General features: G+C 38.7%; 1 protein-coding gene across 7 annotated transcripts in view; it reads left to right on the top strand.

Annotated features, from left to right (window-relative positions):
• The window catches only part of SPHKAP (SPHK1 interactor, AKAP domain containing), a 155,909-nt gene that overhangs the window by 30,605 nt on the left and 100,188 nt on the right, over window positions 1-25,116 (top strand). For 4 of the 7 annotated variants that reach the window (XM_079135157.1, XM_079135152.1, XM_079135154.1 and 1 more), the window contains one exon: window positions 6,900-7,008. In XM_079135157.1, the coding sequence (XP_078991283.1) occupies window positions 6,900-7,008 (109 nt within the window). The remainder of the gene's footprint in view (window positions 1-6,899; window positions 7,009-25,116) is intronic. The other 3 variants (XM_079135153.1, XM_079135158.1, XM_079135155.1) reach the window with 1 other exon arrangement.

Genomic DNA, 25,116 nt, shown 5'->3' with positions numbered 1-25,116 from the left:
ACATTTAAACTCATTTAGATGGTGTGGTTATAGAAGCAAAGAATTAGAGGAAATATGGAGGTCACATTGGAAAGTAGCTTGATGTAGTGTGAGCAGCAGATCAGATCCGTCTGTTATTCCACTGTAGTCTAACCTGGGATTAGATATTAACCTTTTTAATACTTAACTTCTCATCTATAAAGTTGGCACAATAAAAGCATCACATAAAACCCACCATACAGTGCTAAGATGCACTAAATGATGATAATTGCTATTGGAAGTGATATGCAGAATTATATATATAACAGCCTGAGCCACCTGCCCATGTGGGTTGATGGAAGAGCAAAAACAGAAGGGAGATGAGGTGGTAACTCTAACATTTATTCTAAGTTGTATCTGAACTAAAGCCTGATACAGCCGATTACAGTGACAAGCACAGTATGTTTTAACCACAAATATATACATGAAACTTTTGTAAAAGAAAGAAAGAACTTTAGGGATAAATATTTCTGTAGAAAGCATCTAATGGTATTCACATAGTCATGCAAAATTGAGACACAGTTATGTGACTTGCTTTCTCACAATAAAATAATGCTTTGACACTCTCCAGGGAGGGGTAGGGCACATGTTGGAAAAATTTTCCTGTAGTCCTCATTAACAAAAGGAGGAAAAACAGCTTAGCCATCATGCTCTCCGGTTTAATCTGCTTTCTGAACAAGTATTAATAGTATCAGAATTATTTGAGGGAGATCTTGTTGAAGCCTGAGATTATAGGAGAACTTTCTAAGATAAAAGGTAATAATTGTATATTAATGACTAAACCCATCAGAACATCACCTGCTATCACCTCCTTACTAGAGGTGATTCATGAGTATATTGTAATATATGCAAATCACAGTATCTGACACAGATAAAATTCTGCAACGAATGTTATATTATGTATACAATCACTAATAACATTATGTTTGAAAGTGCAGTCTTTTTCTTTAAATTAGGGAGTTTAGTACTTGACTATCTTTTCTATTGTAATCTAGTTATTTCCCATAGTATCTGTTTAAGATAGTGGTTTCACATTTCACTGGATATATCTGATAGATTTAGAGTTTCATAATTAAAAAAAAGCCTTAATTAAACAATATTCAAGATCATTTTCAGTATAAAAAAATTTCAGCACAACTAGTGCCAAAAATAAGAAATTTACCAGCAGTTGGTGTTTACAAACTATATCCCAAATGAAGTAACAATGTTCTATTATGCCTTTGTTTTGCATCTTTTTTGTGTGTGTAGATTGAATTGTAGTAGAGCTGATTTGAGATCATGTGTTCTGCTTAGAATGACCACTGATTTTATGACTAATAGTGAATACACTTTATATTTTTTTAATTGTCATTTACAAGTATTTCACAAACTCAGGTCTGCAACAACTTTATCACTGATCTGAGGACAAAAGTGATAGCAATTTTGGCAACTATTTTTTTCTTTAAAAAGAAATACCCTTCATTCTTAGATTATACATATAATTTTATTACATTGTTTCAATGTCCTTTCTTTGAAACATTATAATAAAAGCAGAGAGCAGGGTGTTTTGTTGTTGTTTGGGAAGAAAAAGGCTGGCCACTGTATACCATTGCTATTATTGTTATTTTTATTTTGCTGTTGTAGGAGATCAAAAATCTGGAATTTATTCAATGGTTACTCATTCACCTTTAAATATTGAAACAGGGTACATAATGATGGTTTTTAAATACTTTCAAGGTTTGACCTGCTATTCTTGCTGATACATTTACTAAAATCTTCCAAAATTAATACAGACTTTGTAAGTCTTTTAGCCATCAATAAGTTAGTAAAAAATTTAATTTTCATAGATGACATGTCATCTCCAACCTAGAAAAGTCTGAGTACAGAAGCAAAAGAACAAAAATTAAAAATAAAGGACATATAAACTTCTTGCCTGGGAGATATTTGAAACCAGAAAAGTACACAGTGTAAAATCAAAATTTTGCACCAGATACTTGTTAAAGATGGTAAGACAGATTTCATGCAAGCTGCCACGGTAGGGAAACAGACATCAGTGTAGAACTAAGCTCCACCCCACAGAACATGGGCAAGTGGGATTTACAGCCCACAGGCAAAGAGAGAGGGTCAGCAGATAAATAAATCACTAAGAGGAGATAGCAAGGATGGGGGAATCTGGACTTACAGATTCTTGCTAAAGATAGGCCAAGGACTCAACTATCAAGGGCAGGGGTTGAGGAAGTTGCTCAGATAGGACGGGTCACGTGGGGGCAGAATCTTGCTAAACTGATTTAGCATTGATAACGGACTCAGCAGACCAAGTTGCAAGCACAATGGAGAAGAGAGCTAACAGTAACTCAACTAAAGCTTGGTTTAGGAAAAGTCTGTCCTAGATTGGTCAGTCCATGAAAACAGTAGATACTAATACAACAGGAGAGTTTTAAAACAAATCAGTTTTTGAAAGATGGACCTAAGCCCCTGAGCTCCAAATAACAGATAAATAAATCCCTTTGGACGAGGTTAAAATAAGGACGTTCGCTAGAGTGAACTATGCAAAGGCATATTTTAAAATCCTCTAAATTCTTGGCTGCAGTATGTTATGAAATCGATTTTAATGAGAGTATCTCAAGTCCTTGTTCAAGATCTCTTCTAATAGATGTGAGTTTTTATTTTTTCCAGTGTTGAGATTAAGAGATTTGGTATGAAGCTCAAGGGCAGATACCCTTGATAGGATTGAGACAATCAAATGGAAGATAATAACTACATTTCACCAGAAGCACTCTTTAAGGGTGAGAAGATAAGAGCAAAGCTTGTCTTTTAGATTCTATTAAAATTGTTTAACTTTACACTGTGTTTACTTGACATTTTAGCAATAATAACAGCAGGATCCTTTTCCATTAGAACTACCCTGGGAAATTCTTTAAATTATCATCTCAGACATGGCTTATCTCACCATCTGTCACTACTGCAGCAAATTAAGCATTGGATTCAGACACTTGTTTGTGCCTGATCTTTTAAAGTTAAGCAGGATGCTCAGAATGATAGAAAAATAAACACATCAATAGATGCTTGTTAATTATCTATCACTGCCCAGCACCATTCTAGGTCCTCAAAGATTCCTTGTGCTTCCAAAATGTACAGCCTTGAGGGAGAGACAGACAAATATTACACATCTTTATGCCTTTTGACAGGTGCTATAATAGGATGTGTGCTCAGGATGCTGCTGGAACACACAAGGACAGCACCTGTCTCACTTCTTGGGTTGGGTAGGACCGGGGCAGAGGTGGGAGTGGAGGTGTATTTGCATGTGCAGGGGGCTTTGGAGTAGAGGTCACCTTGGCAAGAACCAGGGAGGAAGGAGGCATCAAAAATAATTTATAATCTGAGACCCAAAGGATAGAGCGGGAATTATCAAGGAGGAAGGAAGGAGGGTTAGGAAGAATGTCCCTAAAAGAACTAACAAGAAAGGCCCAAGAGGAAATGTGAATGCGTATTCAATTCACTGTGTCAGAGAAGTGACTCTCAAATTTGAGGTGGCCGTATGAATCACCTGAAGTGAATATAAAAATGCACATTCTCATTCAGTAGCCCTGGGGTGGAACCTGAGCCACAAGCTCCCGAGAAACATCATTGGTGCTGGTTCATGGGCCAAGTTTTGAGTAGTGATATTTAAACAACTCAGTTTCCAGTTACTGGGCACTTCTTTCTCTGTGGAAATCTGAAAGTTCCCTGAACCATTTTCATGGTTGCAGGTGACCCACTTATTCACCTGCGTGAATTATTGATGGTGTGGTACAGTGGCAACTCAGCACTTCCTCTCCTCAGATGTGACATTTGTCAGTAAAGAAGGCTGCTTTATAGAAGACTGGTTTAAAGTCACTACTTCACTGTCTGCCTTTGTGTCTTCTTTCCCCCTTTACTCACCTTCTCACTGAAACACATTTAACAGTTGCAGGATGAAAGGAGTCTGAAAGGATGTGCTTAATAAATATTGTCAACCCTTATCAAAATCAAAGGAATGCGGCCCGAGGAAGGATTTGCTACCTTACCCATTAGCAGCAAGTTATAGGGCTATCTGGCACCTTGACAACAGTTCTTTTAATGTCAGTTTGATTTCATTTTAATAAATGCATAATGTTCATGTCACCACCTCATCCTGGAGCAGCAAATCTACCTCTCTGGAGACCTGGGACAGCATCTCTGCAAAAATTCTTAACTTTCATTGTCAGGAAGAGATTGGGCCAAGTTGTAAAGTCACCTACTGAAATTTCACATCTAGAGCACGATTTAAGATAAAAGCCTCTCTACACATTTGGGGGTACTAAACATCAGGAAAGTGACAGGTAGTGGTTCTGGAGATGAGAAGATGTCGCTGCTCTCCATGGTGCAGTGGAATTGCATAAGGCTTGTCATTAAGTAGCACACTGATTTTAGTCTTGTCATGTGACTCTGCTCCCCCATTTAATTCTCACAACCATGTGCAAATAGATCGGTGGGAATATGCATTGTTTTATTTATTTATTAAAGTTATACAGGTTTAGCATTAGAATGAATGCAGTGAGCCCTGCAGAAAGCACCAGAACTTTCACACTCCTGTCTGCACCTTCATTTCCAACTAGAGTCTCCCAGCAGGAAAACAGGAGGACTCTGGGTAGACCTGACATTTCTTCCTTCTACTAGATGAGCTCAGCAGTTTTCAACTTTTGGGTGGGTGAAAAGTAATGTATCTAGTGCTCCATCTAAAGTCATAAAATGTGCTTGCTGGGCAACTAAATAATTTTCAAGACTGCTCTTTTGCTTTTCTTTAGGTTTACATTGTCCACTGATTTGGGACCTAATCAGCTCTGTCCAGGTCAGATGTGATTCCCCCTCCAGAGCAGTTAGAGATTCCTGAAGTTTTGTGTCTCCTGTAAGGGATCAGGAATGAGCAGCCTGCAGTTTTCCCAAACATAATTTGTCAGCCTGCCCGTGTCCCACTCCAGGGTCCCTAGTCCTGTAAAAAGACACTGGAAATGTCCTGACTCTGGTCTGGATGAAAGCGATCCACTAACTTCTAGAATGTCCTAGAATGATCTGGATGGAAGTGATCTGAGCCACTAGCTCACCAGAGCTGCCTGGGTACACAATAGCAACAAGAGCTGTCTTCCTGGATCTGAGATCTGCACACAGGGCTTGGCTGACTCCTAGAAGGAATATAAGTTATCTCCTTGACTTACAGGCCCAGTTATCATGGGCAAAATTAGCTTAGTCTACAGTTATATCCTCCACATGTTAGTAATTTGGAATCCAATAGTGATACCTCCTTGGAGGGACATCTACAGTTGGGTTTGAGATGAAGTCACACTTAAATGACTGCTCAGAAGGTGATGGACCCCACATTGTGGGAACCCTGAACTTTCAGGGACTGAAAACTCAGGCCCTCTAGGATATTTTGCCAGTGACTTCCAGAGTTAGGAAAGAAATGCAAATTTCAGTCCACACATGTCACTTATAATGAAGAGACTGAACCCCAAAAGGCTAGGTACATAGTAGCTAGGGACCTAGAGCCAGGAGATAGATTCAGATTCCTCTCGGTCTTTCCCTCCCTCCTTCCTTCCTTCCTCTTTCCTCCCTCCTTGTCCATCCCTCCTCTTCATTATTCTTTCTTCTTCCCATTCACATTTCCTTTCCCTCTTCCTCTCCCTCTACTTCTTTTGCTCTTCACCCACATCAGCAAGGATGACGTGGGTGTGATCCGTTCATTGACTTTAGATATATTCTAGTCCACAGAGTGACAATTACTCAGAAAATAATGCATGAAAACTTTAAACAAAATGGATTTTTCCTGAATTATTCTGTGCACTTTTTGCCTGATTCTATGACCTGTTAAACAGCACTATCAGTAGTCATTTTAAAAATGTCTTTCATAGTACTTAATAACAGAAATTCCAACAGACTACACTCAGGCACAGTGTGATAAAAACTGACTCAGAGTTGGAAACACGGGAGTCAGGTGGTAGTTGAAATACATTATTTAACTGATCCATTTCTAGAGGAAAAAAGTCTACATCTTGGGTTGAAAATTACCTATAAAACTATTCAATTATATTCCAAAAATGTATTTTAATGAATACATGTTTTAGGTGGCCAAAACTATGGCTTCAGATCAGTACATTTTAAATTCCATATTGTCATATTTTCAGAAGAAAAAATAATTAGAAGTACTTAAGTGACTCAGAGGGTTTTTTGGTATTAAAATAAGCCTTAATTTTCAATTTCCTGGCATATCATGAAAAGCAGGTATGTTAATCATTTCAATCTTTAACACTTCTTGAGGATGTAGATTTAATTTTAAGTCTTCAACGTATGTGTGCAGTACTGTGCACGGTCAAAACCACCAAGCGCTCACAGCGGTGGGAGGAGGAGTGTGACTCTCCAGGGAACAGTCTCCAGCCACGAGGTGTCAAGGGACGGGCTGTGTTTGCTGAAGTCCAAGTACCATGCAGCATCCCAGTGAAAATTACGTTTTACCCTTGTTTAAAAAAAAAAAAAAAAAAAAAAATTAGATGAGTGTTTTCTGACATGTTGGTACTGGGAGAGCTGAATTAATATGATGAGTGAAAAGACTTTATTTGGGCTTTCAAGCTGCTTGCTTATGAAAAGTTGGCACCACTGCTGCGAGTCGGGCAGATGCGATTGTGTCCAGCTAAGCACAGCAGAGGGCACTGGGTGCAGTTTTGTATTCACACGAGGCCAGCCCAGAAATTGTGCCCAACAAAGAAACGTCAGTTTCAGCAGGAGGACTGGCAGTGTTGGATGCAATCGGAAAAGATGGTTTTTGATAAATCATATCATGCCTCTTTCATTCTGCCTCTCTAAGCAGATGACTCACTGGAATGTGTTCTCTTTTGTGTTTGGGACACAAGCAGCAGCTTGGAGTCAACACTGATGTGCGAGGTGTCGGAGGCGCAGCAGGGCAGTGGCAGCGGTGGCACAGGAAGCAGCCTGGGTGGCTCCATCACGGCCTGTAAGAAGGTAACCTGAGTGACTCCACTTTCCTCTCAGGAGTTGAACTTGAATGCTCTCTTTCAAGTGCTTTTTCTAAAGTCTAAGCAACCAAAGCAAACAACAAAATGACCCATGGTTTGTTTTCCCAAATAATCCCTAATGACACTTAAAAAACTGTAAGTCATGGAAATGGTCAAAGCCATCAATTACTCCACAAAAGCATAACCTGAAAATTATAAACCAGCATTGTCATACCACCTTCACCCTTGTCCCAAGGTAACTCTTCCCAATTTAGCCAGAGACGGCAGCTTCCTAGATCTCCCTGGAGGGGGTGGGCGGTGTCCTAGGTTTGAATGACTTCATTTAATGTATTAAATTCACAAGTTGTATTTATGAAAATGTCATGGCTGTCTTCCTTTTGATGTTTTCAAAAAAACCAAGGTATGCTTAACTTATTAAAGAGGCAGAATTGCATCACCTAGAATACAGAGTTGTCAAGTAATCCTGCAAATTATCTTCCGTGCTTGTGTGATTATGTCAAAATGAGCCCCAATATTAGTATGACCATCATGCACTAATGAAAGCATAATAAATAAATAAAATTAGAAAGATACTTACAGAAAGTTGTTGCTTGAATGACAAAAACACCATCTAATTTAACTACTTCACTTTTCTAGCCAATCCAACTAAGATCCAGAAACAAAGCAAAATACCCAAGATCCTGATTGCCCACTAATGCTTCTGTCACAATTTGATGCTGATTTCCAGGAGAGAATATGCTTCCTCTCATTCAGACTTAAAGGAAATCACACTGGCTTATTTCATTTATTGGAAAAATACTCTAATTTTAAAAAGTCTTAGAGACGTTAATTAAGACAAATTCTGTTACTAAATTATTATATATTATACATGTATATATTATGTATGTGTATGCCATATACATTATATACTTGCATATGTGTGTGTATATATATGCACACATGTATGTATCAATTTGTTGACTATTATACACAGTTAATAAGCCTTATTCATCTCTGCTTATATGAATTTTATCTAACTTCCTAGTTTTAAAGTATTAAAAAATTAATATATGTCTGCACTAGAAAACATGTGGTCATTGTAGAAAAGTAGCATTAAAAAAGACTTTATTAAAATATTTGCAGGCTCTTAGTCAGCTTCCCTTATCTGTAACAAAATACCTAAGATAAATAACTTAAAATGAGGAAAGACTTATTTTGGCTCATAAATTCAGCGGTTTTGGTCCATGGTCACTTGGCTCTGTTGTTTCTTGAGCCTGTGATGAGGTACAACAATAGGGTGTCAGGTGGAGGAGGCTTCTGACCTCAGTGTAACCAGGAAGCAGACACAGAGACAGAGAGAAATGGGGTGGGCGGGGCTGGAGTCCCAGGGACCCCTTCAAGGGCTCATCCCCAATGACCTAAGTTCCTTCTACTAGGCCCCACTATCCAAGAGCTCCACCGTCTCCTGGTAGCACCACGGACTTGTGACCAACACATGGCGTCTGGGGACATTTAAGATCCAAACCATAACACATGCATTCATTCATAACCAAAAAAAAAAAAAAAAAAAAAACCAAAAACTGTCTATTGAATTAAGGGCTCTTAATTATATGTGTTATATAGGAGCTATTATTCTTTCTTCTCTTATAAATTACCTATTCAAGAGTCAGTGCTATAAATTTTAGTTTTTAATTCAAGAAACTGTGGCACTATAATTCAAAATGGTTTTGAATTTCTCATGAGACCTAAAACTGTAGATTTTCAAGAGTTAGGTATATTTTTTCAACTCTGGAACTTCAAATTGTAAAGTGTTCACCAGATGCGATGCATCTTGAAAGTGAAGGTTTTTTAATTTAATCTAATTTTTGAGATAAATATGTCCTACTGATTCTGTATGGTATTGTAAAGCATGGAAGCCAGACCGTCTGAATTTGACAATAGGCTAAATCATTTCAGTTGTCTGAGCTTTAAAAAATGACTTTCCCTTTCTTGCCTCAATTTGCTCATCTTAAAAATGAAGATAATTATATTACATATAATAATTATATTACATATAATTACAGGATGGAGGAAAACATTCATGGAGTTCATAGATTTGAAATGTTTAGAACAGCGTGGGCTTATTATAAACACTCGAAAGAAAGATTACCCCACCCTAATAGTATTTTCCAGAACAATTTTATCAACAAATGTACAATTCCACAAAAATAATTTGATATAGGTATCACCATGAGAGAGCTAGTGATTTATGATGTTATCTGTTACAATTATTTTCCTGGAATAATGGTGGTCATCTCTGTTTCTTAAAAAAAATAAAAAGAAAGAAATCATGTCTAGAAGCCCCTGAACAGAGCTTTTTGCAGCTGAATGCCTCATCTCCTCAAACAATTAAAACTCAGTACTCAGTTCTAGATTACTTCATATATATTCTATAAATATGTATATTAGATACCCATGTTTATTTCTGAGTGCACACATATAGTCAATCTATTTTTCAAATAAGAATTTGTAATTTTAAATATAATCTCACTCATTTTACATTTATTTCTAGAACAACTATTACAAAGCTAAACCATAAGAAATTGCCTTTTTTATAGATCAAGGGAAATGCAAGGGGTCAGAGGGTGGGGATACGAAATATGGTGGAATGAGACAGACATCATCACATTATACACATGGTATGAATCTGCATCGTGCACAACCATAGAAATGAAAAGTTGTACCCCATTTGTATACAATGAATGAAAATGCACTCTGTGTAAATAAAAAACAAATAAATAAAATTTTTAAAATGATCAAATTTAGGCAATTTCAGAAGGTTCAACCTACATAAATTCAAAACCCTTTTAGATTTTGGAGGAAGATACTAGGATATATCATAAATTGCTTCAGAACCTGACAAATTCACAATCTGGTTTGATAGATAATACTGGTTTCTCTGGTGAAAAGTGAATCAGTAATTCATAAGTTTAATAACTATGTAACATAACTCTATAGCAATATCTCAAAATAGTATAAGTCAGTAATCATTGAAAACTAAGAGTGAAGGGGGACCTTAGACTGCAGCAGGAAAGTGGGTTATAATTTAGGCTCTGAAGGATGGCCAAGATTTGAATGGGTGAACAGAACATCCACCAAATTTATAAAGGGCTACTGCAAATTAATGATATAAAAATCTTTACACCTTTATGTACTGGTAATTTTTAAAATATTCATAATACTTTCCTTTTATTTCAAATAATCTCTGAAACGGACATAATTTCATTTAAAAGACTATTACCTACTATTTTGCCATGGGCCACATGCCATGAGGGCTATATAACTGTTCACCTCCCCTTCAAAAGGGTAACTTACCAATATTCAATCTTCTTTGAAACCAGAACATAGTCCCTTGGTAGCAAGACACTGAATATTGAATGATTCCATTTCTTCATCAGTTATTTTATTACTACATATTATAGAAAATTAATTTCAATGGTCATTAGTCCACATTTTTAATCTTGTTAATCACAGATTAATAAGATAATGACTCTGACTAGGGAGTGAAGATCTACATGTACATAAATGCACATATAATGCACATTCTGTACAAAAGAAGCCGAAAGAGGACAGTTATATCTTAGAAGCAACAAGACCACCCAGTGGTAGGTATCACTACTCTTAATAGTGAGTCACCCTTCACTCAGAGTAATGTGAAAAATTGAAATTTACTTATCTACAGTGATACCAACATCTCCTTCCTCATCAAGCCTTCTTATCAGAACTAGAAGATTAAATAAAACAAGGGTCCAGAGGGTAATGAATTAGTTGGGTTATCAGCCTTTTCAAAGCTGCAAATCAATTTATTTCATGATGAATCGCTAAGGTCTGGGAGTCCTACCCAAGCACAATTACTTAAGTTCCTCTTCGCAGAGGAGGGAATGCAAGTCACAGCTATGAAAAAGCCATAGCATCAGGACAAAGAATTTGATAGACTTACTTGAAAATTGAACTCTTTGACACATATTTTTGATGCTGGGAGACTGCCTGTTATAGTTTGGATGTGAGGTGCTCCTCAAAATCTCATTTGTTAATGCAGGATGTTCAGAGGTGAAATGATTGGGTTGTGAGAGCTGTCAAATCTATCAGTCTGTTCTAATTGAATGAACCAATTGGGTGTTAACTAGGTAGGGCACCGTTGGAGGAGGTGGGTCACTGGGGATCTGCCCTGGAGGGGCTCATCTTCCCTGCGGCCCTGTCCCCTTCCTGTCTCTCTGCTTCCCAGCAGCTATGAGTTTGCTCCATCACGCCCTTTCACCATGATGTTCTGCCTCACCTCTGGCCCAGAACAATGGATTCAGCCCACCATGAATAGAACTTCTGAACTGTGAGCCAGAATAAATGTTTCCTCCTCTAAGCTGTTCTTGTTCCTCATTTTGCTCACAGCTATAAAAAGTCAACTAACCACAGTGAGGGTTTGCATATACCGTCCTGCCGTTTCACTAATGCACACCTCTTTGCTCTCTGACATGTTCTGGTGTGCAAGTTAAGTGATATGGTCATCCTGGCTCTAGTTTCAGACTCAGCCCTGCTCTTCTTTCTCATGTTCTTTTAAAAATTGAGAAAGTTGCCAAATGCATTCGTGCTGAATTTCTAGTGATTGCACAGTGATTGAACTAGTGGTGACAAATAAAACGTGGTCAATAATAATACAGTTGTTGACCCTCCCATAACTGACTTGGAGAATTAAGTCAATGGAACCTGGCATGACCTCAGAAGTCTGCTCTGAGGACTTTGGAGCTCTAAGCAAACACTTTCAATCCATCCACGTTGGAATGTGAACTAATCTCTGTGTCAATTCTAATTCAATGAGCATGGAGACACAGGGTGAGTTTTAATGTGTGCAATTTGATTATCTGAAATAATGCATTTAAAGTGGAAAAAAATCTTGAAGAAAAATGGAGAAGAGATCTGGGTGTGGCACTCTCGCTGGGTATTCTTTGAATCCTATGGCATATAGACTTGGCCTGTCGTCCTGCTTTTTCATATGACCACTCTTTGCCAGACAATCAGAACCTCCACTGGTAAACCAATTCAAATTTTCACTAAATGAGCTAAAATATTATATTATTCTTTTATATTTGTTAAACACAGTGAAATATCTTTATAGTCTCTTTTAATAAATCAAAATCTGCTGTCTCTAAAGAGGCAGTGTGACATTGTGTAAAAAAAAAAAAAAAAAAAAAAAAGAGCTGAACTTGGAATCTAAACGCCCTGAAGTAGATCCTAGGTTTCTCTCACTATGGGGTCATAGGCCAGGGATGAAAACCTCTCCAACTAATTCTTTAGGGTTGTTATGATGTTTACAAATTTTGTTATGATGTTATTAAATTTTGTGTAAATTCTTGGCACATAGCTGATGCTCAATAAATATTAATTTATTCCAAATAAATGATCTTTACACAGGAGCCAAATTTACTTAAATACAACTTAAGAACTGAGGGGAACATGGCATGCCATATGCCTTTATAATGTGGAATATCAGTTAGATTTGAAAGTGTTATCTTCCACAATAGCTGGACATTTTCAATCCATTCTTTACCTCCCAGACTAAAAATTTGCTATTTGGGATGTAGTGGAACCATGTCTTTAAATAGGATTGATATGAGGAAAGGATTGTTGGAGCAGAATCAACACCCCAAATATCCTTCTCTTTTTATGTCATGTTAATTAAATCCACCCTAAACTCGGACTTATCGAAGGCAGCAGACTGAAAACACTTCAGCTTCCCAGAGGCAGAATTTCATCTTAATATGACATCTGATCTGCTCTTTGAAGTTACAAGAGTATTTCTTTGCCATGACTGACCCCCTTTAAACTGACTTAAATTAGCTCCAGATATATCAGGAAAATGACAGAGTAGATGTCCCTTGGTATTTCATTTTACTCTGTAAAATACACTTTCATCTAAGCTGATATCTTTTAAGTGACATGTAAGCAACAAAAGCAATTTCAATTAATGGGTGCAATCATGGGCAGACAGATTGCGAGGCTTTTTCAGAATCCAAGTTATCTTTCTGAAGACATTTTTAATAGTCAGGATTGTTTGGGACAAAGGGGCCAACACTTCCAACAGGCTAAGAAGTACTTCCACTGTGCATCACAGCTGAACAATCACATGATGAAATATAGTTATAATATGCTGTATTTGTAGAAGCTGTTTCCTCAAGGAAGGAAAGACTTAGAGAATAAATAAAATCAAAAGCAAATTAGCATGGTTAAGAAGGAAGACACTGGGTGCCCCCCTGAGTACAAAGCACTTAGCTCTGATCACCCAGACTGAGCGTGGTCTTCAGGTAAAGTTTCGTATAACATGCAGTGGCCCATCGCATTTTTGTCAGATAACTAAATGTCCTGTTTTATCACCATTTGCAGCAGAATTGAAGAGACAGAACTTGTTTTAAGAAATAGATGACTGTCTTACAAAAGTGATGTATGGAGAGAGCTAATCTGGTAGTTCTAGAGGTAATTCCTTAGGGAATCTGGAGTTCAAGGGGGCATACGTGGTGGTTTTGAAGAACCTAGACAAGGAGAGGTAGAATCTGCATGAACTCAGTGGGAGAAGAAACCTAAGGATCATTTGGGTCAAGTTCAGCAGGACTCCAGAAGTGAGCGTTGTGTAGAAGAATGAATGGTGACTGTTCAGGCCAGGGTGTCCACCAGTGGTGGCACTGCTCAGTGCGTGGGGGAGGGGAACTGGGAGACAGCTAGGAGTAGGAGACCAAGAGTCCAGGGCAGCCCAGTTGCCTTGAAAGAGCCAATCACAAAATTCCCTCTGGGGGCAATTTCACTGGCCGCCTTAGGAAATTTCTGTGTGCCCCGGGGCCACTTCCACATACATCTGGGACACTTGGAGGTTGTGCTGGGGACAAAATGCAAAGGATGAAGGCTGCTGGCAGGGGCTCATTTCCTCTGCTGTGGACAGAAGTTGATTAGCATCTCTGGACTCTGCCCACCGCTCTTTGCCTCCAGCAACTTACTTATACAGTGTTTAAAATTCCAAAGTTTTTGCCAATTCTCTACAGCTCTGTTCCTTAAGCATCCTTTCTGCTGTGTGTGGTAAACTCTTAGAAGAATCTTGCAGTTCTTTTTCTTTTCCCTCTCTTTTTTCTTTCTTTCTTACAAAAAAATAGGACTCTGAAAACCCATAATAGCTTAGAATATTTTGTGGATTTGAGGGTGATGTTGCCCTGTTGGAACTAGGCAAATGATCTCTTTTCTTTCCTCAAATTCTTGTAATTACCCTAAAGTTTGTTTTTAAAAAATCATTTGTAATATATATCTGTATTCAGGAATGGGAAGGGGTCTTAAACTTTTAAAATGTCTAATGTGGCATCCACAGTTCTTCTTTTTGTCTTGGGGTACTTGCAGAAAGATCAGCCATCCTGCCCCCATCACTAGCCTTGGGGCCCCTTCTCTTTCCTTTCAGGCCTGCATCTCAGAAATCCTCACCGTTTAGTGATCTGGAGCAGGCTGTCCCTCCACCAATCGTAATACCCTCCCTCAGGGTGAACCTCCCTCAGGGTGAACCTGCATTCACTAGGGTCACTTCTGCCTTTTGTGGAGCCAACCCTGAAAGGTCCCTGTCAGGACTCATGCTCTGCCAGACGGGGAGCACTAAGAAGCAGATGTGTGTTTTAAATTACGTCTGTCTGCATGCATCTTAAAAGGTAGTTGTTTCCAATAGCTTCTTCCTGAGAAAAATCTGAGAAAATAGAATTACCCCTTTATTTTAATTGCCAAAGGCGGAAGACATGCATTAAAACTCAAGTGACACATGACCATAAAATCTACTGTCCGTTTGTCCAATGGCAAATTCTGCATTACCCGTGCTTTGCATACCTGTACAGACAATCCAAAAATCAATGGTAGACTTTAAAGCACATCACATATTTTTCTCTATCGGTATTTTTCTAATATTTTGTTTCTTCAAATATTAAAATCACTTTCACTGATCTTACAAATATTAGACCATTGACTTGTTTTCAATACCGATTAAATAGCAATTATTCAGCTTTCCTTTATGTAGAAATATAAGTTGATTCTGTTTAAACCATTGCTGACCGTTCATAAATTATACAACAACTGGATTTTCTAAGTATACCTGGTTTTATAACTCTTGCATTTCATACTCTATACCCGAACCTGGGTGTCATGATTATACAGGAAAAGCTGTGATCAATTTTCAAAGCGCTCTTCAGCAGACATCTGGGGGGTATGGCAGGAGTACCAGTGTGGCCTGATACTTATTGCCAGTCCCAACCACTTTCCAAACTCTGAAGTGTCCTCTGTGCTTTTATGTGATTCTTGTGACTATGTTGAGATACAGTGTAGCTTCCAGGGTACAAGTAATTGAGTGGCAGGAGAAAAGCAGAAAGACACCAGGGACTTACTGGAGCTGCACGGCTCATTTCTTGCAACTTTAAGATGCCCTTTGGACCAGGTTGGCATACAGGGTTTCTAAATTACATACATGGGATCATTAATTTCAAAGAAGAGAGTCACTCTTGTCATGAAACATCTCCCTCTTATATTCAGATAGTTATATCCTTGTGTGGCATTTACTAGAGATAATGCTCCATAAATCAATACATTCCATATTTATTTGCAAGGAGCAAACTTATTTAGACTAAGTACATATTGCTAAAAGCATTCCATAGAAAAAGATACTCTTCTACATCATGTTTAACCAGAAGAATGAGAAATTATACTCCATTATATATGAGGTATCAAGGTGCCTTCTACTGTCATGTATAACTAATTAAAAGAAATAAAAAGTTTTTTTTTAAAAGCCTCTCCTGCTAGAAGAGTACAGTTAATTTACCTGGAGGCCAGTCAAGAGCCTATTAACCATGACATGACTATGTGACGGTCTGTCCGCTCATCACCTCCTACACTAGAGAGAGGATGAATTCCAGGTCTGCTGCTACTCATTTCCTGCACAACCTTCCCAACCAAGTCATGCCTTCGATGTGGTGTTTTCTAGATTCATCTTCCTCCTTGCTAATGAAGGAGTGCTCTCTTCTAAATGCTTAAAAACTCCATTTCTTTCCAGTAGTTTTCTAATAATCAATTGCATAATTTCCAGGTTTTAGTAGATGTTAACTGTATAATTTAAGAATGCTTCACGTCCGCCTGAACAGAACAATAAAATAAGTCCTATGAGTAATCAAACATGATTATTCATATTTTGGGATCCATTTCCCCATTTTGTCAAAGGAGGCTAATACACAGAACTCAGGTTGTCCTTCAGTAAAACTGTCATCGAAAACAAAATGTTAACACTTAAGGAAAGTTCCAGAGAGATGGAGACTGAGCGGCTGAGGTTTCAGGGCCTTCTCTTTGTTTCCGCATAGTCCTTTCATTTCTGCCTGTAGCGTGGTTTCTCCTTAGTGATTCAGTGTTCTATCAATGGGCCTTGCAGTTTCCCTTTGAGATGATGGAGCAGTGTTGTATCCCAGAGTGGAAAACAAAAAACTACAGAAAGTTTGCTAAGGCGTAGGTTAAATTAACAGGAAGTCAAGTGTGTAAAATTGCACAAATCTTCTGACTTCTAGATGTGTGTGACTGTGCCTGTGTATACTAGCCTTTTAGGTTATCATAAAAACTTAATTCTGCAATTAAATATCAATTCAACCAATAACTAAACTTTCCAAAGTTATAATAAAAGAATTGTAAAGACTCTTAGTGTGTTTCCAGATATTAAAAAACAGATGGCCTGGCTCCGCAATGACTTTCTTTTTACTGAAAGGTGAAAGATTCTTTTCCCACTGCTGGGAAACTTCATTTCCCAACACTTACTCTGCACCCGCCATCTTGGGCTCTTTGCTGAATTTGAACACAAGACACACTAGTGCTTTGAACCTTTGTCTGCTGATGACCTCTGCCTGGGTCACTGCTCTTCCCTCAGATGGGGTGTGAGTAGCCTCTCACTTCCTCTCGGATCTCTGCCCAGTGCTATCCTTAGGAAGGCCTGCCACGACATGCTTTCCAGAATAGCATCCTTTCCTTCTTAATACCTTTATCTGGATTCATATAGTAGCTTTCATTATTTGACTTATATGTTTTTCAATTATTTATTTGATTCTGTCCTGACCTAATGGAATGAAAACTAGGCTCTGTCCATTTTGTTGTTATTCTTGTTTTGTTCACTGATTCCAAAGTTAGATAAACAGTGCCTACTAAAATCAATAGATGCTCAGCAAGCAGTTGCTGAATAAATGAAAGAGTGAACAAAAACTTAGTATGCATGGCAAACTCCTTCTCTTATCATGACATCCAAGGTTAACATTAAATAGAGCCTATGTGATGTTTTTGAATATGGTTTGAACCAACATGAAATCCAAGTCAAAAATTTAATTTTAAAAGTATCTGTAAAAGGAATAAGATATGTTAAAGTTAAAAGGAAACTAAATAAAGCATGATGAAATACCACTATGCACCTGTTAGAATGACTAAAATAAATTTAAAACTAAACACTAACAAGGATAAGGTGTAATTTGGAGTTTCATACCTTGCTGGTGGAAATAGAAAATGGTAAATTCACTTTAGAAGGCAGTTTACTAATTTCTCATAAAGTTGCCAAATGATTTAGTAATCTAATTTCTGAGTATTTACCCAAGCCACAAGAAAAGAAAAAAGAAAAGAAAAACCTTAAAATCAGATAAGACATGCAAAAAAAAAATGCAGACAAATATTTTTAGTAACTTTTTTTATATTGGCCCCAAACTAGAAATAATCCAAAGTTCCTCAACTAGTAATTATTTTTAATCTGTATACATCCATATGATGGAATACCACTTAGTTATAAGAAAACAAATTACTCATATACAAAATAACAATTCAATTTAAAACTCATTTGATACGGTTTGGATATGAGATGTCCCCCAAAAGTTTCTGTATTAACACAGGAGGAAAACTGATTAGATATGAGTCATACCTTTATCTGTCCATACCAAATTGAATGGACTAAATGGGTGGTAACTATGGACAGGTGTGTACACACATGCATGCGCCTAGCCCCCCCTCCACACACACACACAGGTGGCTTGGTCACTGGGCGCATGCCTTTGAGGTTATATTTTGTCCCTGGAACCTTAATCTCTTGCTCACTCTCTGCTTCTTGTCTGCCACAAACCGAGTAGCTTTCCTTCACCATGCCCTTTCACCTTGATGGTGAGCCTCATGTCAGGCCCAGAGTTAAGGAGTTGGTCAACATGGGCTAAATCTCTAAAACTGTGAGCTCAAAACAAACGTTTTCAACTCTATGTTGTCCTGGTTCATTATTTGGGTCTCAGTGATGAAAAACTAAGGAATACATTATTCTAAGCCAAAGAAACCAGTCACCAAAAGCTACACACCTACGACTTTCTGGAAAAGACAAAACTTGAGGGATAGAAATCAGATCAAGCCTCTCGGGGTTGGGACTTGGGACACAAGTGACATTTTGACATTTGAGGAGCAGCAGGGAATTTGGGGGGGGGGGTGATGATTGGGCTGCTATGTACACAGCTATGTGCAGTTTCTGAAATAGAATTTTTCACAAAAAAGGGCAAATTTTATAGCAATGGGGCATCTCTATCCAGAAAACATTAGTTGAAGGAGGTTTGTCACTACATGGGGAACCACATCTGTGACAGCTCAGAGCCCGCCTTCAGGCTCACCTCTTCTTTACCCCCTTTCCCACTCACTACTTGAATTAAATTGAACCTTTCACTTTACAGTTTTTTATAATCAAAATTTAAAAATTTACTTGAGCTTCCTAGAAAGAGTTCAGTGGAGTAGCAACCGAAGCCTGGGGAGCCCTCTGAGGTGCAGTGGCAGGCTTTTTAAATGGGCTTCTCTCTGCCTTCCTTTGTCTTACGGCTCTGCTTGCCTTTTGTTTCCATTTGTCTGGTGCACATTCATTTAAATTTTGTTAATTGAGTCTTCCCAACAGTGGTTCCAAATCATTTCACCATCGTGATGCATATTTAAAATCATATTTGTTTGGACCCCTTGAGTAAACAGATGGCAGAGGTGCTTATTCCAGAATGGCCACCCCAGGTTCCATCCTGCCTCCAGGCTGCTGAGAGCGTTTATGTCTCAGAATCTCCACTTTACGTATTGAAATCCACCTGTTTGAGGAAGAGAGGGGAGAGGACACAGCTCTGCTTGTGGAAAAGAGGGAACTGCTTGTTCTGAGGACACAGTTAGTTTGAAGCCGCATTCCTGCATTAGTCACAGTGCATACATTAAGGAAATAGAGCACAGGGTGTGTCAAATGTCTTTCTCCAGAAAATGTTGAGGCTGCTTCATGGCATTATGTGAGGCTGATCAGAAAATGAAATGTTTTGATAGTGTAAGACTAGAAAATGGAAATCTTACTCCACAATAAAATCCTGTGTTACTTTTTTAGAAAATCCTTGCAGAAAAAGTGAAACAACCCTGTGGGCATAGATTTGACTTTCAAATTCTCTTCATGTTGACTAAATCATGTGATTGAAACCTTCAGAAATGTTCTTTTAGAAACATAATCATTGGAAAGAAAAAAGTACAAATCTCTGACATCAAATTAAAGAGGTTTTTGTGGCAAACAGAAAACTAGTGGTTCAGGAGCAACAACATGGTAGGAGATGAACCAGATACAAGTTGAGTGAGATAAATTAGAAAGAAATGTTTCCATTGCAAAATTTTCACAGCAGCAGAGAAACTTTGATACTGGAACTGGGTTCAGTTTCAGTGAGGTATTAATGTTTGGGAAGAACAGTGTTGAAAATTTTAGGGGGCAGCTGGAATGATCTGAGGAAAACCAATGTGACATAAAATCTGTGTAGTTGAACTCTCTGCTGTGCTAGCAGATGATGGCAGAGAGGACATGATCGCAGAGGAATTATCAGAATGTTTGAAAAAACCAAACAGAGCAAAGTACTATGTACCTTAACACTGGACATTAATATTAAAGTATTCATCATGTGATTAGCAGGTGGGATATTCAGGGTCTGTCTTGACTGTTAGTTCATAGTCTGACATGAAGTCCATAAAATTGTGGTTTAGCGATAACAATATTATACTTCTTTCTTGTTCGCTGGACAATAGAAATTCATTTCTCACAGTCCTGGAGGCTAAATCCAAGATCAAGTCTCCAGCAGACTCAGGGTCTGGGGGCAGCCCATTTCTCATAGAGGCACCAGTTGCTGTACCTACACATGGTGAAAGGACACGAAGGCTCTTTCTTTTGTAAGGACGCTGATCTAATTTATGTGGATGGAGGTCTCACAGCCTATCACCTCACAGAGGTCCCACCTCCTAATACCAACGCCATGGGGACTGGATTTTAGGAAATAAATTTTGGAGGGACACAAACATTCAGATCATAGCAATCCCCATCTGTTTTATTCTCTCTGACAACATCACATGGATTTCCTCATGATACCCATCAGGACTAACAACCAAATGTGTATTTCAATGCTTCTTTGCCATTTGGCTCTGTTGCCATGTTTTAAGCTTCGTAAATATGAGGACCAGTTTTACATTACTCCCCACGTATTATCCAGAGACTAGGCCATACCTAGTGTGCTCTTAAATATTGCTAGTGCTGCATAAATGAAAGAAAAAAATTTGGAGAGAAGACTGCAAAACTAGAAATAGACACGATATTCTAGGGAACATAGGTTGCAATCCCAGGTAACTATCAATATTGTTTTGTCATCAACAGTAAAGAGGAAAATCAGGTTTCCTCTGGGGATTTTAATTGGGGAAGAAGGAAGCTTTTATTTAGACACACAGAGTCCAAGATGACAGCAGGAGATCCAAGCGTGATCATTAAGAGTAAGCAATGTGCAAAGCCCAGCTCCTGAGAAAGGTCAAAGCTGGAGAGAGAGATGGATGAGTCATCATCCGCGTCATAATTAATGTCCCAAGCGTCCCTGTGCTCTCCAAGGAAAATGACTGAGGGGACTGGAGAGAGCAAGGCATTGAAGACCAGGCTAGAGGGCATGCTTACGCCTAGGGCCATGAAGGAGGGACAGCTAGGCACAAAGAGGGAGGGTGTGCCCTCCCCAGCCTCCCCAGTCACTCCAGACAACTCAAATCCACTTTTCAACACGGTGGTCAAGTTCAAAGTCTTTTGTAGCTTTTTCCCTCCAGGTAGGACCGACCACTCCACTCTTGGGATATCTTACTTCGACTTCCATTCAAAACACTGCTTCCTTTCACAATCCTGGAGTGTTTCTTTTTCCTCTCTTGGGGCTTCATTTCCAAAAGGGCAGTGGACAATTTTATTCTTCTTAATATTCCTGGTGTCTACGGTCAAAAGAGCTCAATGGACATTACTGAATGTTGGCTGCAGAAGGAGAGTTAGAGAAGAAAGAGGAAAATAAAAAGGGTACATAAAAATAATAAATAAAAGAAGAGAAATTGTCAAACATTGTGGACAGGTAAAGAAACTGTAAAGATGGAAGAGATCGCTGCCTTTGAGAGTGATCACAATCATGTGTCAGTTGCTTGCTCTGAGATATTAGCCCTTTGCAAACATTTGTTCCTTGAAACAACCTTCTGAAGTGGCTTTAATTGCCCTTCTGGAATAGATGCAAAAACTAAATCCCACAGAAGTTAAGTGACTTGCCCAAGTCCGCTCAGGAAGCCATAGGATTTGACAGAATTTTAGTTCTGGCTCCAAATCTCTGTAGCCAACCATATATTACTGTCTTTACCAATATAATTACTTTGAAAAATTAAGACATCATGAGCAAGGTTCAGGGTTGTGTTCAGTTGGCTAAGAGTCTTGCTCCCCTTCTCTGTATCATATCCACACTGAGTTCCTGCACCTTGGTTCTATCAAAGGGAAAGTATCTATAATGCAGTATAAGAACCTTTCTTTCTTATTTAGGATACTCGTGAAATGTTAAGGGAAATCGTGCCACTATTATTTCAAACTTGCAAATACACAGCATGTTCATTATTAGCTCTTCATCTGCAATAAGTAAGCCCGGAACTAAAAATAGCAGACAAATAAATGAGCCGTTGAAATCCTGGTGCGTTCTTCTCCATTCTCCCTCAGAAATGGCTCTCTCAGCAGGGAGTCTGTATTTATAAAGCCTCAAGATCATTAAGTTCTCAAGCGTGCATTCTTCCTTCAAGCATTCCTCTTCTTTAATCGTTTGTCCAAGCCATTAGACCAGAAGCATTGCACAGGTTGAGATTGCTTAACATATGGGGCTAAGTGGTTTATTGAAGCCTGCATCCTTACTCTTTTGGCGTATTCCGCTCTTACACATTTGTGTAAGGGGAGAGGAGAGCAGGAGGCATGGAAGAGGGAGGGAGGAGAGCAAGCCACGATGCCTGCCAGCCTTCAGATCAGATAGCTTGGTCCAGTTTTTTACAAGGGACCAACTGAGGCCCGAAGTTGGGCCAACTTAGCCAAAGAAATAGTTAACAGTCAGTCAGGACCGGAACTCAAACCTCCTGCCCCCCACCCTGAGGGAGAATGGGTGACTGCGGGGACAGGGATTTGGTAGGACCTAAAGATGGGAAACTGAAATCTCATCCCCATGCAACAGAGCTCTGCTCAAATGAAGATGCTGAGGTCTGAGAGCTGGCCTCAAACGCCTGTTCAGTGCACTCACTTACTGAGCCCTCCAAGCCTGGGCAAAGGGAATAATTTTTTTGTGATAGCTAATGTCTGCTGGGCCCTTAGTATGTTCTTGGCACTGAAGACACTAATACCTTATACAGGCCACATAGATTATCTTGTAGAGTCTACCCCACAAGTCCTTAGACTTAATTCAGCTAGTATTAGGGCCTAAATTCAGAGAGTTCTCAATGCAGTATTAATGCAGATCAATAGTTTAAAAATATAAGTATTAAATAATTAATAGAATAAAATCAGCACAATTTGTGTAAATGTACTTTAATTATTGATATATTCAAATAAACTCTTTAATTATAATGAATAATGAAGTTTTTAAACAGTATGTTAGTCAGCTTTTTGTGCTATAAAAAAATAGCATAGGGGCTGGGGAGATAGCTTAGTCGGTAGAGTGCTTGCCTTGTAAGCACAAGGCCCTGGGTTTGATCCCTAGCACCACAAAAATAAATAAATAAATAAATAAATAAATAAATAAATAAATAAATAAATAAATAGATATCAGAGAAGAACAACTTAAAGAAGGAAAGATTTACTTTGGTTTCTCAGTTTCAGAGGTTTCCGTCCATGGCCTGCTGGCTCCATTGCTTCTGGGCCTGTGGAGAGAGGCAGACAACAGGGAGGAAGGGCCTGGCAAAGCAAAGCTACTCACCTCATGGTGACTGGCAAGCAGAGAGATGGAGAGAGAAAGAGGCCAGGACCTGATATGTCTTGTAAGGGCCCCGTGACCTACTTCCTCCAATTAGGCTCCACCTCTTTCAGTTTCCATCACCTCCCAATAATGCCGTTAATCATGACCCGGTCATTAGATTAATTCACTGGTGAGGTCAGAGCCCTCGTTATATCATCACTTCCCCAAAGCCCCACCTCTGGACATCACTGCTCCGGGGAATAAGCCTTCCACACAGGAGCCTTTGGGGGACGTTCCCAATGCAAGCTAGAGTGAATGAACACTTTCACCACACAAAGAGGTCTCCTCAAAATATTTCTTCCTAAGCATTGAAGATTCAAGTTTGAAATCCATTTTCTCACTCTGCCATTTCTGCTTCCTCTAACGACATGTGTTAGAGAAGATATTCAGCATCCCTGGAATATGAAATAAACCATTAAAAAATCTTTCTAGAGTTTTCCATTGAGTGAGCAGGCCCATAAAGTGTGTAACTTTATCCTTATTCCAAGGATAGGAGAGAGCAAGGTAGCTGTGTATTTTTGGTTAATGTTTATTTTAAAAATAAGTCTAAAAAAATAAATGTCTTTAATGTAGGAGACTCCACAGATCGATCTTCCTGCAATGATTTCCCTGTTTTACAGAAGTAAAATGCAGGAGAAATCCACCAAGTAACCAGCTCTGCTCTCAGTCAGCATCGTCACTAGACAGCCCCTTCCTCAGCTCCAGGCATCTCAAAGTGGCAGGTGGCTGGCTGGTGACTTTGGGTGTTTACCCCTCTGCCTTTCTGTGTTTCATCAAGAAAATGTGGTGAGCCAGCCCACCATTTTTCTGAAAGGTCGAAGCGAATTGACATCGAACTCTGTCCTGCTCCTCAGACTTGCCTAGGACAAGAATAAATCAATTTTGTTGTTGCAACTACTTTTTCTGTTGACAGATCTTGTTATAACCATAAAAAGTATGACCTCTGAACATGTGAGAATATAGACCAGGTCGAGGGACTAATTTTTGAGGTGTGAGCTTTGAAATGACTAAGAAGTAATTCTGAGCCAGGCAGTGGCATGCCTGCCCCTGTAATCCCAGCAACTTGGGAGGTTGAGGCAGGAGGATTGCAAATTCAAGACCAGGCTTAACAACTTAATGAGACCCTGTCTGGGGATGCAGTTCAGTGGTAAAGCACCTCCTGGATTCAATCCCCAGTACAAAACACACATGAAACAAAGAAGGGCTTCTGGTTAGATGATTTATTAAACTGCATTATAAAGTATGATTAGCCAGCTTGTTCATTTGATGCCTGAATATTAGAGCAGATTTAAAAGCATGGTTCCCTTTGAAAAATTAAAACACTGATATTCTTGACAAGAGAATTAACTAAATTATATCATTTATCACAAAAAATTCTTCTCCTTAAAGAAAAATGTAATCTCAGAACTTCTAATGAAAATCTAACTTGAAAATAGAAGGCCACGAAAATATAATTTTCTTTACTAAAACAAAATACATATAACTTTTCAGAAACACACTCCAAATCAGACCCATCTGGAAGCACAGAAGAAACCTCAAGAGAGATTTCACACGCAGACCTTGATCACTTGAAGATCAAATCCAAAGGCAAGCTCATTTGGGGCACAAACCCAAAACTCTGAGCCTCAAGATCTTCACCTTCAAAATGACAATCTCTGCAAAGATCCTTATCTCTAAAATAATCCCTATTTTATATAATTGCAATAACAGTAAATGATAATGGAAAAACATACATGTAAGAAAATGTTAGTGCAATTCCC

Source organism: Sciurus vulgaris, assembly GCF_902686455.1.
Source record: "Sciurus vulgaris genome assembly, chromosome: 3".
Lineage (NCBI taxonomy): Eukaryota > Metazoa > Chordata > Mammalia > Rodentia > Sciuridae > Sciurus > Sciurus vulgaris.
This window is presented reverse-complemented; position numbering and strand designations above follow the sequence as displayed.